Raw genomic sequence first — 15,191 nt, forward strand, 5'->3', positions numbered from 1 at the left:
TCTCCTTCTCCAACACTGATGCAGATACACCCCAGGTTTTATGTGTAACTTTGGAAGGATCCCAGATCCCCTGAAATGGTTCGCAGACCCCAGTAAAGAGGCCAAGGCAGAGAAGGCCTGACTCCAAGCCCATCACCTTCCTGGGCGGCAGGGGTGGAACAAGGCACGCTGTCCCCACAGTGTCCGCGTCCGGCAACCTTCCGTGCCCACCCACATGCCACGAGTAAATGCCATCATTCTGGGGAAGGTTCTGCTGACTCCTTAGTTACTAACAGGCTGACTGCCCCTGACCGGCCTGGCGTGAGGAGGCCACCCTCCATGAAGAGACTTCAAAAAAAGGGTGTTCAGAGGCACTCTTGCCGGTGGTGGGCCCGTCGCCTGAGTTCAGCCTGCCTGGGGAGGAGTGAGTGGGCCCTGAGAGCCTCTTTACCCACTGCCCTGAGACAGGCCCGCTCAGCCCAGCAGCACACTCTGGCTTGACTGCGAAAGTGGAGAGACAGGAAGGAGATGCTGCCCTGACCCAACCCCACGACGTGGTCCGAATGGTCTAAGGGACTGTGTGGCGGACGTGGAAGGGGCTGGAACATAAGCCAGGAAAATGCCCAGTTCTGTAGCTTGCACCTGTGCTCTCTCCTGTACTTCTAGCCTCATCTCCCAGGACTCTCCAGGCTAAGAACAGTGCTCGAGATCAGCACTGGGCTTTCACACACTTTATCTCAGCATCCCCACAAGACAGGCACGGCAGAGCTCAGTAGGTCCATTTGACAGAACCAAAAACTATGGCTCTGAGAGATGAAGTGACACACCCAGGGTCTGGCCCCAAGGCCATTCTTAATGAAGCAATGAATTAGGACGTGGGCATCTGTGCTGTAGCTCCTGCCGCTGTGTCCACATGAATCCACCTCTTCCCTCACGTCTTCTGTCCACCAGCACCCACCCTCCCCTTCACAGCCTCCCTGCCCTGATCCGCAAGGCCTCTTCTTGTGGGGTGCTCATCCCCTGCCGAGCCATCACCAGGTTCCAGCCCCTGCTTTCAGTCTCCCCAGCTGGCTGCAGTTCCCACTGGATGATCTATTTTCCCTCTAATCACAAAATCCTTCTTATTCACATATTTCTACGGCCTTGTGATTGTTATATTGCTGTCCTCTGATATTTAGGAGCAGTGAGGGTGATCTTTGCAGAACATAAATCAGATGAAATTCCCTTGCTTAAAACTTTCCAATGGCTTCTCATCACAGGTAAAGTCCAAGCTGTGGACCCCGGCCGCCAATCCACACAATCTGACCTCAACTCAGATCTCAGCCCTTCCTTTCCTCCACCCTGCAGCCTTTCTGTTCTTTCACAACAAACTCATTTTCACCTCGGGGCCCTTGTGCATGCTCTTCCCCGACATCACTGCGTGGCTCAAATTTCACTTCTACAGAGACCTTCCCTGACCAGGGGTCCCATAGGAGCTGCACTTCATCTTGCTCTCTTCCAATATCCTATTTAGTTTATTTCTTGATTGTACTCAAAGTAGCTGAAGTAATCTGTGTACTTGTTCCTGGTCTTTCCCCACAACTGGACTGTAAGTTCCACGCAGGCAGGACTCGAGCTATCTGTCTTGTTCGCCACCATATCCCTGGCTCCCAGGATGCCCCCTTTTCCCCCACATACCTTCTGAATTAACTTTGTAGCTGCATTGTTCAGGCTAGCACCTGTGCACACAAGGTTAACCAGCCTAAATTCTTACAGACAAGGATGTTGCCTGGCAGACAAATAGTTGCTGATTTGACTGAACACCTCTAGTTAGTTTAACTGGTAGCCAAGCGGCCACTGTGCACAGAACCCTCTCCCCACTACTTTGCAAAACATGTTCAGGAATACCCAACATCTCATTCCTCCAGCTCTAAAACTTCCCATATGCATGTTAGGATTCTCTAGGTATCGTTAAGTTTTTGAGTCTAGCATCAGTTCCTGCTGCCCTGTAAACAAAAGGCCAAGCAATAAACTTTTGGAAACAGAGTTTATGACAATCAGACCAGTCTCTCCAGAGGAGGAGAAAGGTCTGGCTGAGAGGACGTCCCCTTCTCTGGCAGCTGACTGCTCTGGGGAGCCATGGGTGGTAGGTGGCACCTGCCTTGACCCCCAGCCCACCATCCTGGGCCTGGCCCTGAGGATGCCCCGGCTGCACGGGCTGTAGGACAGCCAGGGAGGAGGGTTATATGCAGGAGCAGGACTCCGGCTCACAGCGTTTTAGTGTCCTGATTGTGATTTGATAGGCCATTAAGTTTTATCGCCAAACTTCCTCGTCGGGGTTTTGTCTTCTGTGTAAGTGCACTTACGCTGACTTTCATGACCTGGCACAGAGACTGAGCACCAACTCCTCCGATGCACTCTTCTCTGGCTGTGGGAAGGTTGGCCTCCTATTGACCCGAAGCCCTCAGATGCTTCCAGATTCCATTAAATTCATTACACTTAGGATTTTATTACAGACTGGCTATAGGGGCTTCCCTGGATCCTGGAGCCAGGATTTTCCAGGGGTTCAGATTAATCTGTAGCACTCCCTGGAAGCTGCGGGGTGGTGCCAGGGCCTCTGGAGGAGCCTGTTTTTTTTCCCATCCATATTCCTGCTGCCTTGCCTGGGACTTGGCTTGGGGCATGAGAGGGGTGGGGTGGGGGTCGATTCTGCCATTGCCAGAGGCATGGGTGTTTTAACATTTGTGAAGGGGCCCCCAGAGACCTCAGGGCACTTTCAAGGTTTTCAAGCTGTATACACACCAACGCTGGCAAGCAGACATTCACACGGGGGCAAAACGCCATCCCTCTCAGGGCCTTCCTCTCGCACAAAGAGAGATTTCCCCCCTTTACATTAGTGTCAAATGCATATAACAAGCTTTTGGAATATTCCTTCCAGGCTTCTATCCTGAGGAAAAAACCTGACATGTGGACAAATGTTTACACCTAAAAATGTTCTCTGTAGCATGACATAATGGAGAAATATAGTAAACAACAGAAACCTTCAACATTATGGGCTGATAACATAATTTACGGTGTCATCATACAATGGAATATTATGTGGCCATCAGAAGCATTGACAAAGCATTTTTAAAAACATAAGAAGATACAAGATGTTAAAGGAAAAATATAAAGGAAAAATGTACAGAAAAAAAGACTCAAAGCAATAAAATTAAATCCCTTCCTCTACCTGGCACAACAAACACATGAAAACTCCAGGATGAAGAGAAGAACTAAATGAAGACACAACGATATTATAAGAGAATACAGGGGACCATTTTTATACCCTAGCGGTGGGGTGTCCTCAGTATCCCATGAATCCCAGCAGTCAGAACGGGAAGAGGCAGTCTTGACAGACGGCCCAGTACCAGGGCGCGGCTCTAAGACTCCTCCACTTTTTTGGCAAGTTTCTTCACCTCTTGGTGCCTCCCTTTCTTTATCTGTAAAAGGGGCTAATCATGATATCTATTTCACAGGATTTGTTGTGAAGATTAAATGAGTTAATATATGGAAAGCACTTGGAACACCACCAGATACACATTAAGTGTTCAGTAAATATTACAACTATTATTTGACTACCAAGAAATATAAAGCTTTTATACAATGAAAGGTACTGTGAACAAAGTTAACGCAAGCAACAGACGAGAGAACATCTGGAACAGAGAAAACAGATGAAGGTGAATAGCCATAAGACACAGAGTTGAGGAAAATACAGACAACACAGCAGAAAAATGGGCAAAGGACATGAACAGGTGATTCATAGAAGAAATCCAAAGGGCTGACTATCATAGGAAAAGATGTTCAACTTCACTAGAGGCCAGATAGCTACAGACAAGTGACCCTTTGGGCCCATGGAGCTGAAATGGAAAAGGCTGACAACACGCAGGGGTGGCGAGGCTGCAGGTGCTGTTGCACAGGGCCAGCGGTGGGACTGTGCTCGGAAAGCCCTTGGAGGGCACCCTGCCAGCAGCTATCAAAGGGCAAGCACCAAGGCCCGGCGACTTCATGATTAGGAACTAATCATAGATGTGGAGACATGTTCCCAAATACGTATGTTTCCAGACATTCACTGCATTGTTTGAATAGTGAAAAACTGGAAACAAATGTCTACCGTTTGTTGTTTGAGGTTTAAAAGTTATGATGTAACTAAAGTATAAAATTCAACTGTTGAAACAGATTGAGGTAGATTTTTATGCCAACATGCACACGTAACTAAAAACATTTTTTAAGACTTACTGGTAAATGGAAAAAAGCAAATCACAGAAAAATGGGAGGAAACGATCCCATTTATCAAAAAAAAAAAAAAAAAAAAAAAGACACCACAAACAGGTAGAAGCACAGAGCAGGAGAAGCTCTTAGCAGTGACTAACTCTGGAAAGGGGAACCGGGTGGGGAGTGGGGGTCTCCCTCTCTTTGCTCTTTATCTACGTATTCCTTGAAATTCTTAAAAAGTCAATAAACCAGAATATTGCTAATCTTGTTCTTAAATTACCTGTGCAATTAAAAAATAAATGATCACACAAAGGAGTTTTATGGTGTGATCGTTACACAAATCTACACATGTCAAAAACCAGTCACTTTTACTGCGTTTTAATTTAATGAATTTCAAAATATGAGGAAAAAAATAAAAGAAAAACTGACTAGCAAGAAAAACGCCAAAAAAGTGAAAAGTGGTTGTCGCCTCTGGATAATGGGATTATGGGTAGTTTTTTTCTGGATCATTTCTATTTCCCTGTACCTTCTAGATTTCCACGAATATCATATACTTTGAGAATACAATGAAAATCATAAAAAGCTTTAAAAGAAAGAAAAAAAGAAAAAAGAAAAGGAAAAAAGACCAATGCAGAAAATGTGGAGTCTGAAAGGGACCTGGCCCAGAATCCAGGGAGGTGACTCCGTCCCCGGCACCGTGGCTGCCAACACCCTCATACTGGCAAGCCTGGGAACGGGGTGGGGGTGGCGAGGGCAGAGTGCTGTAGCTCCTGCAAGACCCAGTAGTAGCACTGAAGAAGGAAAGCAGGTGGTGCTCTGGCTTCCCAGTAGGTGTCTTGCTGGGCTCCCCCAAAGCAGGTGGTGCTCTGGCTTCCCAGCAGGCGTCTTGCTAGGCTCCCCCCTGCCCTCAGCACCTGCCTGGGTGGAGAAGGACCCAGCAGGGAGATGACTACAACCCAGCAGGGAGATCACTCAGACACCCCTCCCTGGCTCCCTGGCCCCCCACCTCTCCCCCTCTCAGCACCTCCAGGCGAGTGCTGCTTACTCAGGCGGTGACATGTCCTGTGTCCTTTCCCTGCCTCACGCAGCTCTGTGGACGGGGAGGAGGTAGGCTGACGGTATTGCAGCAAAACGGTGAAATGCACGGCCTGCCTGTTCTCATACAGACCACCACCAAAGAAACGAAAGGTGCCATGGCCCGGCAGCAGCCAGCGTCCTGCCGACAGGCCCTCAGTGGTCTCTGTCCGTCCATGGGGTTGGAAAGAGGCAGCCTCCAATCCTCGCCAGGCCCCATGGAGGGCCGCTGACAAAGGGGAGGCCCAGGCGGGAGAGAGGCTGCCTGTGTGCCATGCAGGGCGGCGAGCGCGGCCCTCTCTGAGGCCTGTCTCTCTCAGGCTGTCCTCCCTCTGAGGCGGCCCAGCTCCCAGGGGACAGGACTGGTGAGGCAGCCCTGCCTGTGACCCTCAGCCCCCTCCTGCTCGGGGTGTGACCTGGGCCCGGGGCGTGTGAAAGGCCGAGTGCGTGCCGGGCTCCAGGGCGAAGGAGGCGCCAGGAGTAGAGGCTACAGGGAACCTCGGCCTCTAATGGACTCCGGCTGGGAGGGAGGGGGAGGAAGACCATGAGGCCTTGGGAGAGTCTGAGGTGGGAGTGAGGTGGCAACAAAGCCAGAGAGAGGGCGAAGAAGCAGGAGCCGATGGTGGCCTAGGCTCAGCTACTCCCCAGGCGTGTGGCGGTACACGAGCAGGGCACAGCTGCCTTCCCCTCAAGGGCGCAGGCACGCAGCTCTAGCCGCTGCGTAAAAGCTCCAGGCAGAGAACCAAGGGACACCCACCTGGGGCAGGCACAGGTATGGGGGAAGCTAAAGGCCCCTTCTCTTCCTGGCCTTTTAAACAAGGCCCAGGAAAGAAACATGGACAGAACCAGTGTTATGTGAATGAAAGTAACAATGCAAAGAAACACCTCAGTTCTCTCTGGGAGTCAGTATCATGAATAAATTACATTTTCTTCTCTCTACTTTCCTGTATTATCCTTTTATAAAATGTGCATGCATTACTTTTATAATTAGCAAAAAGTCATAAAAATATATTGAGCTTTTTAGTTTGTGCCCCAACTATTTCAATCTTTGGGATCTTTTAAAATCTTAATGCAGGGAAACGGACTTGGCCCAGTGGATAGGGCGTCCGTCTACCACATGGGAGGTCGGCGGTTCAAACCCTGGGCCTCCTTGACCCGTGTGGAGCTAGCCCATGTGCAGTGCTGATGTGCGCAAGGAGTGCCCTGCCACGCAGGGGTGTCCCCCGCGTAGGGGAGCCCCACGCGCAAGGAGTGCGCCCGTAAGGAGAGCCGCCCAGCACGAAAGAAAGTGCAGCCTGCCCAGGAATGGCGCAGCCCACACTTTCCGTGCCACTGACCACAACAGAAGCGGACAAAGAAACAAGACGCAGCAAAGAGACACAGAGAACAGACAACTGGGGGGGGGGGATTAAATAAATTAAAAACAAATAAATAAATAAAATCTTAATGCAGTTCATCCAGTATTTTAGCTAGCTATTCTTTCTCCAGCTCTGACACTTGCAAGTTTGAGAGTATGCCTTGCTTTTTGTAGCTGATTAAAGTTGTTGATTAAAAACATACACCCTTTGAAGAGAACTGGGCTAGATTCAGAGTCACAAAGCACCACTGGGATGCTCTCCCTCAGAGTCGATTCTTCTGGACAGTGCTTCCCTTCGCAGCCAGGAAAACATCAACTCACCCCGTCAAGTGTCTTCATGAAAGACAGACATGGTACCTCATCAATCTAGTAATCCTATCCTAAGACACAAACCAAGCTCATCTGTCAATCCTTCCTGTAGAATCTATGTTCTACTCTCTTGACAGATTCCTAAGAGATCCTTTAGAGATCCCTAAGATCACGAGGTCTCCAAAGTGATGTTTCAAAACCTGTTCCATGTTTGGCTTGGGTCAGCCCACTGCAATGCTGTGATTTTCATAATTTGCCTCTTCTGCCTTTGAGAAACCTGGACAGCCCTGCTGGTCTCTTGGCTCATGACATTTGTCCTTTCCTGTAGGGGTCCTGGTTTCCTGACCACATCTGTGGGTTCTCTGGAGCCCTCTGACATGAGACACGAAGCCAGGCAGCTAAAGGCTCTCTGACTGCACTCAGCTGAGCTGTGTGGGCTCCGAACTCCCGTTAAACCATGCGTATTCCACAGTCCCCAGGCTAACGACCTGGAGAAAGAGCGTGTAGGGAGATTATTTAATGCACAGCCATTCTCATCTGACAGGAACTGTAACGGGCAGTTCATCAGGAAGCTTAACCTCCTGCTTTTGTCCTGATCCCGCTCACTCTGCCAGTCAAGTAGAAATAAACCCACAGAGCTGCTTACACACACAGGGTCACATATGGTTGCAGCAGAGGGTGGGGGTGGGAGAGGGAGGTGGCCGGTGAACACGCAGCATCTCCAACAGGCAGGTGCCCACGAGGAGGAGCCTCAGGTGTTTCCAGCTGCTATGCCTGAAATCAGACACCCCGACAGGGCGCTACAGAGAGCAGGCTGGGGTTTAGTAATATTTGTTAGTAACAATGATTAATAGGAAAAACAAAAGCTGCCATCTGATTTCTAGTTCTCATTCTCTAATTTAGCCCTGGAACAACTTTATTTGTTCATTCTCCTATTCATTAAGCAGTTCCTCTATACCCAATAGGTGATGTGGGGGGACAGGAAGATGAACGAGAATTTCTGAATCAGGGAGGGATGAGGATGCATTATAAGGGGGAGAGGATGGGAGACCCTGGAGCCAGGCTCCTGTCCCCCAGACCCTGCAAGCACCAGCTGCCACCATGGATTGCTTATAACCTAAGACTGCAAAAAAGAATACAGGGAAAAATTTTGCAACCAGGGTTCTTAAAAAGAACGGAGTTATAAACAATTATTAAACAATTCTGATCTATCTGGCTAACTTATGGGATTCATCCAAGGGGACACACATATACATACTCTTCATACTGTGATGTTTAAAACACAGAGCGCTGCTCAAACCACTCTGCTCTTCCAGGAGCCAGCCAGGCTCTCACCGCAAACTGGAAGGACAGACATGGGTGTGTGTGTGGGGTGAACCTGTTTCTTCAATAGGGAACTGAAAACAGCCACTGTCTGCCTTTCCTGCTGGGATAGGGAAGCAGGCAGGATGATATCAGCTCTAAATGCAGCGTAATAACTTCCTCTAGGAACTGCGTCCACCAGCAACTGAGACTGGCCGGGAGGGCCTATTTTAGCAAGGGAGCCAGCCACAGTGTTGCCTGGCTGTGCGAAACGTGCTGACCCTGGGGGCTGCTAAGAGGGTGCAGACAACCAAAGAGTGTGTGCCCCTCGTCAGGGCTGCCCCCTGCCCAGTCCCATCTCCCCACTTCCAGACCTCCTCCAGAGCGTCTAGCTCCAGGACACTCAGACCTATCCTCGATGTGGCAATCATCTTCCTGGGGTATCAGTCTAGACCCCAGTCCCTATTCCTAAGCCCTATGGTGTCTAAGAGACAAATCCAAACTCCTCCTGGGGTGCAGTTTTTCAGGGATGCTCTCATTAAAGCCCTGGCAGAGCTGGGGGATGAATATGCTCCTAAGACCCTTTATGCACTGCCCTTTAGCAGGAGGGTCCCATGAGGCTGCAATATTGGAACCTTAATGGATTTGCCTGTTTTCTAGAAATTCAGAAGGAGAGGGGCCATGGGGATACTTTTCCTTTGGAGTCCTTGAAGAATTTCGACCTTGTAAGGAAGAAAGAGTCAGGGAAATCCACGATAATGGCATCTTTATGAACAATTCAGGAGTGGCCAAATGCATGGGGTCCTGCAGGGAGGGAGAGAGGGCAAGAGACAGGGGCCAGGCCTGACTCTGTTCCTGCCCAGATCCTCAGGCTTGGTGAAGTCTGCAAACCACCGGGCTGGTGACACGGGACTCGTGGCGCAGTGAGCAGTCCACGTCGCTTCTCTGTGGGACAGGTCCCTCACCTGCAAGTGGGGCTAATGATACTCACTTTGCAGCACTGGGAGGTAAGATGAAAGAGATGACCCCAGAGGAGGTCACTCTGTAAGCCCAGGGTGACACACCACTGCTGGCGGTGAGGACACCTGTGATTCGGGGGATCGACAATGCATTCTCTTCATTGAATATGTCTATGTGGACCAGACTAACTAGCTCAGGTACCGTGGCCTTGCGATTATGACAGTGATCCATATAGCAGTCATTTCTTGCATTTTTCCTCCTGTATAATCTCTCACCCACCATCAGTGGGCCAAAGAGTTGGCAAAGAAGATATGCGAAGGAAGCAGAGGAGAGAGGGCAGAGCCCCCCACCTTCCCCCCACCCAGGCTGGGCCAGGGACAGCCTCTCTTCACATGTGGGTGGGGTGGTCCTTTCCCAGGAGATGGTCCTAGGACGCTCGGCCCCAGACTGCACACCCTGCGGCTCTCCCCCAGGCCCGAAGTTTTCTCACTCCTCCCTCAAGGAGCGGCCTTCTCACTCCTAGAAACCAACTACAGTCCATTTCCCATTCTCCATGGAAATGGTGAGTGCACTGCCCAGAAAAATCCTCAGACACAGGTCTTCCAGCATCACTGCAAACACACTTTCCAGCAGAGTTCCTTGATCCACTGTGGTCACGACAGGGAGAACAAAGAGAAGGTGTTTTGCTGCTGGGAGACCAGACCGGAGGCTCTGGGCCTGGCTCCACTGTGCCCTCTCAGCTGGGGTCTTGTCTCCCCACTGATAATATGAGGGTGATTAGCATTCGAGGGACCGTCTAAGGGCCCTTCCAGTCCTAATCCCTCCAGCTGGTGGAGGAAGCCAGCTCAGACCGCCCAGGGGTGGAGCCTCATGGAGCCGGGAGGGACATATGCAGCCTAACCAGGACTTCTGTGCCGCTGTGCCGGCCAGGCCACGTGCCCGGAGGCAGGGACCTTGCCTGTCAGGCTCACTGCAGAGTCCCCAGGCTCAGCACGGCGGGCGCCGGGGCGCAGGGGGCGTTCAGCGAGGGAGGGCTCGGCGCGCCCGGCCTACTCTGAAAGAGGGAAGGATGTGAAAGGGGAGGAACAGAGTTCCACTCACATGGGGCGTGGAACATGACGAGGACAGAGGAGTGTTCCTTCACAAACTGGTCAAAGTCTTCATCGGTCAGGTGATAAACGAAGCCGCCCTCATCTGCCCAGGGAGTCTCGGGGACCTGGGGCTGTGGCGGCTGTGGACTGGAAGACCAAAAACAGGCAGAGCTGAGAGGAAGCCCCCGGGCCCGGGCAGCCCTTACCAAGTCCAGCCCCCCAGCTCTGCACGCCCACTCCGGGGGCTCGGCCTTCACCAGCCAGAAGCTCCCCCGGTGCAGGACTTGGGGGGTGAGCGGCATGGCCCTGCACACCTCCGCCTTCCGCTCAGAACCCCAGGGAAAAGTTTGGCTGCTACCCTTCCAGCTACATAGCTCTCTAGGCAGCTCAAGAAACCTCACTTCCTCCCAGGAATTTGAGGGTTTGTTAGCTTTCTTGTGCTATTTCAAACTTTCAGCAAACTGGCAAGAATAAATAGCAACAGCAAAGGAATGACCTTTGGAAAAGCTCACTGCTGTGTTTAGTATGGCCCAGGGGGCAGGGGAGGGGTGGGGGGGCATGGGGGTGAGGAGGGGGAGAGGGGCCGGGTGTCTGAAGGTGAGCGGCTCTGGGCGAGAGGAGGGAGTGGAGCCGTGGGAGGGAAGCTGGCCACACGAGCCAGCGGTGCAGGGGCATGTGCCCAGCAGGAAAGGAAGGCCACAATGCACGATCCCGGGGCTGAGTGAAACAAGGCTGGGGTGCCCTAACTAGGCCAGCATCCCCAGCAGGTCACATGAATCCTTCCTCCAGGCAGGAACAAACTTATCTAGCCCTTCCAGAGGCAGAGTGATGAAGGGCCTGGCTTGGAAGTTAGTGCCCATCCCACTTGCTAGCTGCAAAGCCTTGGGCCTGCTACCTGACCTCTCCTGAGCCAGTTTCCACAAGGCAGAGCCAGGTCCTAACCGCCACCTCACTAGGTAGGACGGGGGAAGGCTCCCAGGTGCCCTCTCCTGTTTCACAGCTCAGAGCAAGCTGGCTGCTGACAGAAACTCCCTGCTGCTTTGCTGCCACAAGCACTTTTGCCAGAGCACCTTAATTGAAGCTTTGCAAAAAAACCCTCTAGGATGACAAATGTGAAAAAGACAATCATTGTTTCCTGCCTTGGAGAGCCTACAGCAGAACAAATGGGAAGGTTACAGCATCAAAGGAATCAGTGCGGCCAGCTCAGTGCAATCTGTCACCCCGCCCCCTTTCCTAGAAGCCTGGGTGGGCACCCCCCTTGGAAACCCTCTCTGTGGCTACACCCCGCTGGGCTGGGCTCTGCCTGGGCTCTCCCTGAGCTGGCTACGAGGCCACCTGCACAGAGCTGGGTGTCCACAGGAAATGAATGGCGGCAGGCAGTGGACAACCACTCTCATCTGTGCTCATCAGTTAGACGGGGCTGGCTGGTAGGTAAGGTCAACCTCAAAATGAACCCACCAGCCAGATGATGGCCCCAGACCAACACCAGGACACCTAGGCTCCTGCACTGGGGCTGAAAACACCTGCCTCCTCCTCTCCACCTCCCCACCCGACTCATTCCACTCCATGAAATTTTTACAAAAAGCCTGCACACATACAAGATGATATATAGTCAGAGGTATTCACTGCAGATTGTTTGTCACAGAGAAACGATAGAAAACAACCCAGTCTCCACCAGTGGGGACAGGTTAGGTAAACTGCGGTAAAGCCACACAACGGAGGGCATTGCAGCTGGAAAGAAAAAAGAAAAACAAGGAAGCCCTCTGTGCACTGATACAGAAAGATCTCCTGTGTACATTCCTGGAGATGTACAGAACACTGTATTTTGCTAACTTTTGCATAAGAAAAAGAAGAGATAAAAATATTTATTCGTATTTGCTTGTATCTGCATAAAAATACTTTAAAGAACATATAAGCAACTACTAAAATTTTTTTACCCTCAGGGCGGAGGGGGAGGAAATAGGTAGGAGCATCAACCTATACTTCCATGTATCTTTCAAAAAATGTTTGAATTATGTGACTATAATCAGCAACAGCAAAAACATAGGATGGATGAGATACTGTAGCTTAGCAGCTATGAAAGAGCCTGAGAAACTTCTAGTCAAACATGGAGAATGCACATTCCTCCAAAACTACTAAAATAACAGTACAGGAATTATTAAAAAAAAAAAAGGTACAAACCCACAGAAGCAAAGAGAACAGGAGAAAAGGCAACAGCAGAAGAGAGAAAAGGAGGTCAGCACAATTTTAGATGCTGGAAACCCAACTTAGCAAAGCAGAGGGCAGAAACCTGAGGTGCTAGGAGTGGAGCATGGGGAAGGGACTCAAGAACCACACTGAGGTGCAAAACCCCAGGGCTGAGTGAGGGTGCAGCAGGGCTGACAGTAGGAGCCCCTGGCTTGAGCGGTTGGCCCCTCAGGTTCCTGGCCCTCCCTCTGGATCCAGGTGGCCAGCCCTCTCCCACCCCACAGAACACAGAGGTTGACTTTATGGAGAGGACAGCAGAGCCAGGGATAGTGGTAACAGAGGGAATGAGGGGAAGTCTGAGGCCAGAACACCCATTACTGAATTACAGCTTTTATAGTCTATTTCTCCACTGGACAGTGAGTGCCTTGAAGATGGTGACTGTCTTTTTATCTCTGTACTTTCTGCACCTAACACATAAAAGACACCCAATAATTGTGTGAATAAATGAGCGAAGGAGAGAAAATGGTAAAAGGAACAGGAAGTGTTTAATATGGAGAGGAGGGGACTTAGGAAAACACAATAGTCTCCAAATATTTCAGATGGCAGCAGTAAAAGAAATCAGACTTTTTCTCAATGAACCAACACCAACTCATGGAGGCTCCAGGGAAACACGTTTCAGGTGAATATAAGCACGGACATTCTATCTACAGCAGGTGGGAGGGAGAGATGGAAACTGGGAGTCAGAAGACCCGGATGTGAGTCCTATTACCTCCACTTGCCAGCTCAGGGAGTGTAAGCAACCGACTTGACTTAAAATATTTACAAGACCGTGTATTTGCAGTCCTTTCTCTATCTACCTGTCAGATATACCTTCAAAGAAAAAGGAGTGAGGTACTGTGTAAACTTCTAAAGTACTACCCAAATATTCCCAGACATCATTCATAAGCTAAACCTAAAGTACATCCAACAAGAATGGGTAATCTCAAAACGAGTGCAGTCCTTATTACCTAAAGTGTTCACGCTAGACTGCTAGCAACTTCCACAGAGACAATGTAAACACTGAAAGGGGAATTGCTGGGGATAGATTTGAGGACTTCTTAACCTTTTTTGTTCCATGGACCCCTTTGCCAGTGAGATGAAATGACTACTACTGTAAAATTTATTCATTACATTCATAAGTGAAGGAAATGTTAGATTTCAGTTAGAGGTCAGAGAAAATAAAGATAATAAGTTGATTTTTTTCAATTCAAGCACACAGACCCCATGAAATCTTTCCACAGACCCCTGGTTGAGAGAGAGCAGTTTTCCCAGACTCTCCGGGACTGTGAGGCTCACACAAATCAGATGATTTATCAGAAGGAGGTGTGTGTGCCATTGATGAGAAGATGCAACTCTAAGCATTAGGAGCCAAGAAAACGCTGTCCTTGTTTTCAGTTTCCTTTGGTTGCTATAAAAATATACAGGCACAAAGAGCCAGAAATGGTGGCTGGGCCAAAATGGATTTCCACTTAAGCACCACTGTGACCAGCCTAGCTCAACTCAGCAGCACAGCACCTGCAGGGAGTGAACGAGAAACCACGCCTGTTCCCCCGCCACAGCGTTGGGAGCACGGGAGGGCGTGACCTGGGGCGAGAGGAAGCTCACCACACCATGAGCGCACTGTGCAGGTGACCAGGGACTCCCGGTGCCACCTCCCTGGGCCTCAGGGTCACGCACTGGAGGGCAGGGACTGGGTTCCTCTCTGGGGGCTTCGGGATTTTGAAAGTCATCCAGAGAATCAGCTGTGCCAGATTCCCCTCATCCTCATTTATCTGGCTGCGGGCAGTGAAGGGCTGGCAGAGAGGCCCGGGGGAGCGCGAAAGGTGGGGTCCCTGCCACTCCCCAGGATTTGAGAGAAAACTGGTAAAGATCAAAACATCTGGTACAGGGAAAACCCCCACAGAGTTAGACAGATGTGGGGAGGAGAGACTTGGAAGGAAACTCACGAAAATATCACAATGTTATCTTTGGGTAGTGGGGGGCTTTCCTTTGGGTTTAACTATATTTTCAGTTTCCTATTGTGAACATATCTTACTTGAATATCTTTAAAATAAGAAAAGATTTTAAAAAACACTTAAACCATCTGGTAGAGCAGGGACCTCACTAGTGCTTGCTGGGGCATGAGATTAGCAGTTGACTGTAGGCCGCGCCCTGCCCAGCCCCTGCCTGAGAGGGGGCTGTCGTCATACCTTCAAAGCAGCCACCTCCACGTGTGTGCCCCCCATTCGGAGGGACCACGGGTGGTGGGCGGCTGGAAGAGGGGCTACCCCAGAGACCCAGATGCTCCCACCCCTTCTCCCAGGAGGTGAAGACGAAGGATGAACCAGAGACAGCTAACAAGGTAAGGAAAGGGAGCCAAGTGGGGGTGGGGAGTAGCGAGGGATGGGCCCAGGGCAGAAATCTGGAGCAGCCCTGCGGTTTGGACAGGCCAGAGCAGCATGAGGTGGGGAGCTGGGGACAGGGGGAGGCAGGACAGGGCGCAGACCCCAGTGGGGAGATAATAACCGGTCTCAGAAACTCCACTGATGTGCACCCCTTGTTGGGTTAGCAAGCAATTCTGAATGCTTCTTTTAAAAACCAAACCTTATCCTTTCAAAAAGATATGAGGGTGTTTTGAAACCAGAAAAGGTTGGAGAAGGGGGAGGGGAGCAGACAGATTTTAT

The 15,191-nt window shown here is 50.5% G+C and overlaps 1 protein-coding gene across 2 annotated transcripts in view; it reads right to left on the reverse strand.

Moving 5' to 3' along the window:
- PDIA5 (protein disulfide isomerase family A member 5) overlaps positions 1-15,191 on the reverse strand; it is an 89,404-nt gene that overhangs the window by 18,899 nt on the left and 55,314 nt on the right. For both annotated transcript variants that reach the window (XM_004465791.3, XM_071214740.1), the window contains exon 11: positions 10,313-10,449. In XM_004465791.3, the coding sequence (XP_004465848.1) occupies positions 10,313-10,449 (137 nt within the window). The remainder of the gene's footprint in view (positions 1-10,312; positions 10,450-15,191) is intronic.

The sequence above is a fragment of the Dasypus novemcinctus genome, chromosome 4 (genome assembly GCF_030445035.2).
Source record: "Dasypus novemcinctus isolate mDasNov1 chromosome 4, mDasNov1.1.hap2, whole genome shotgun sequence".
NCBI lineage: Eukaryota > Metazoa > Chordata > Mammalia > Cingulata > Dasypodidae > Dasypus > Dasypus novemcinctus.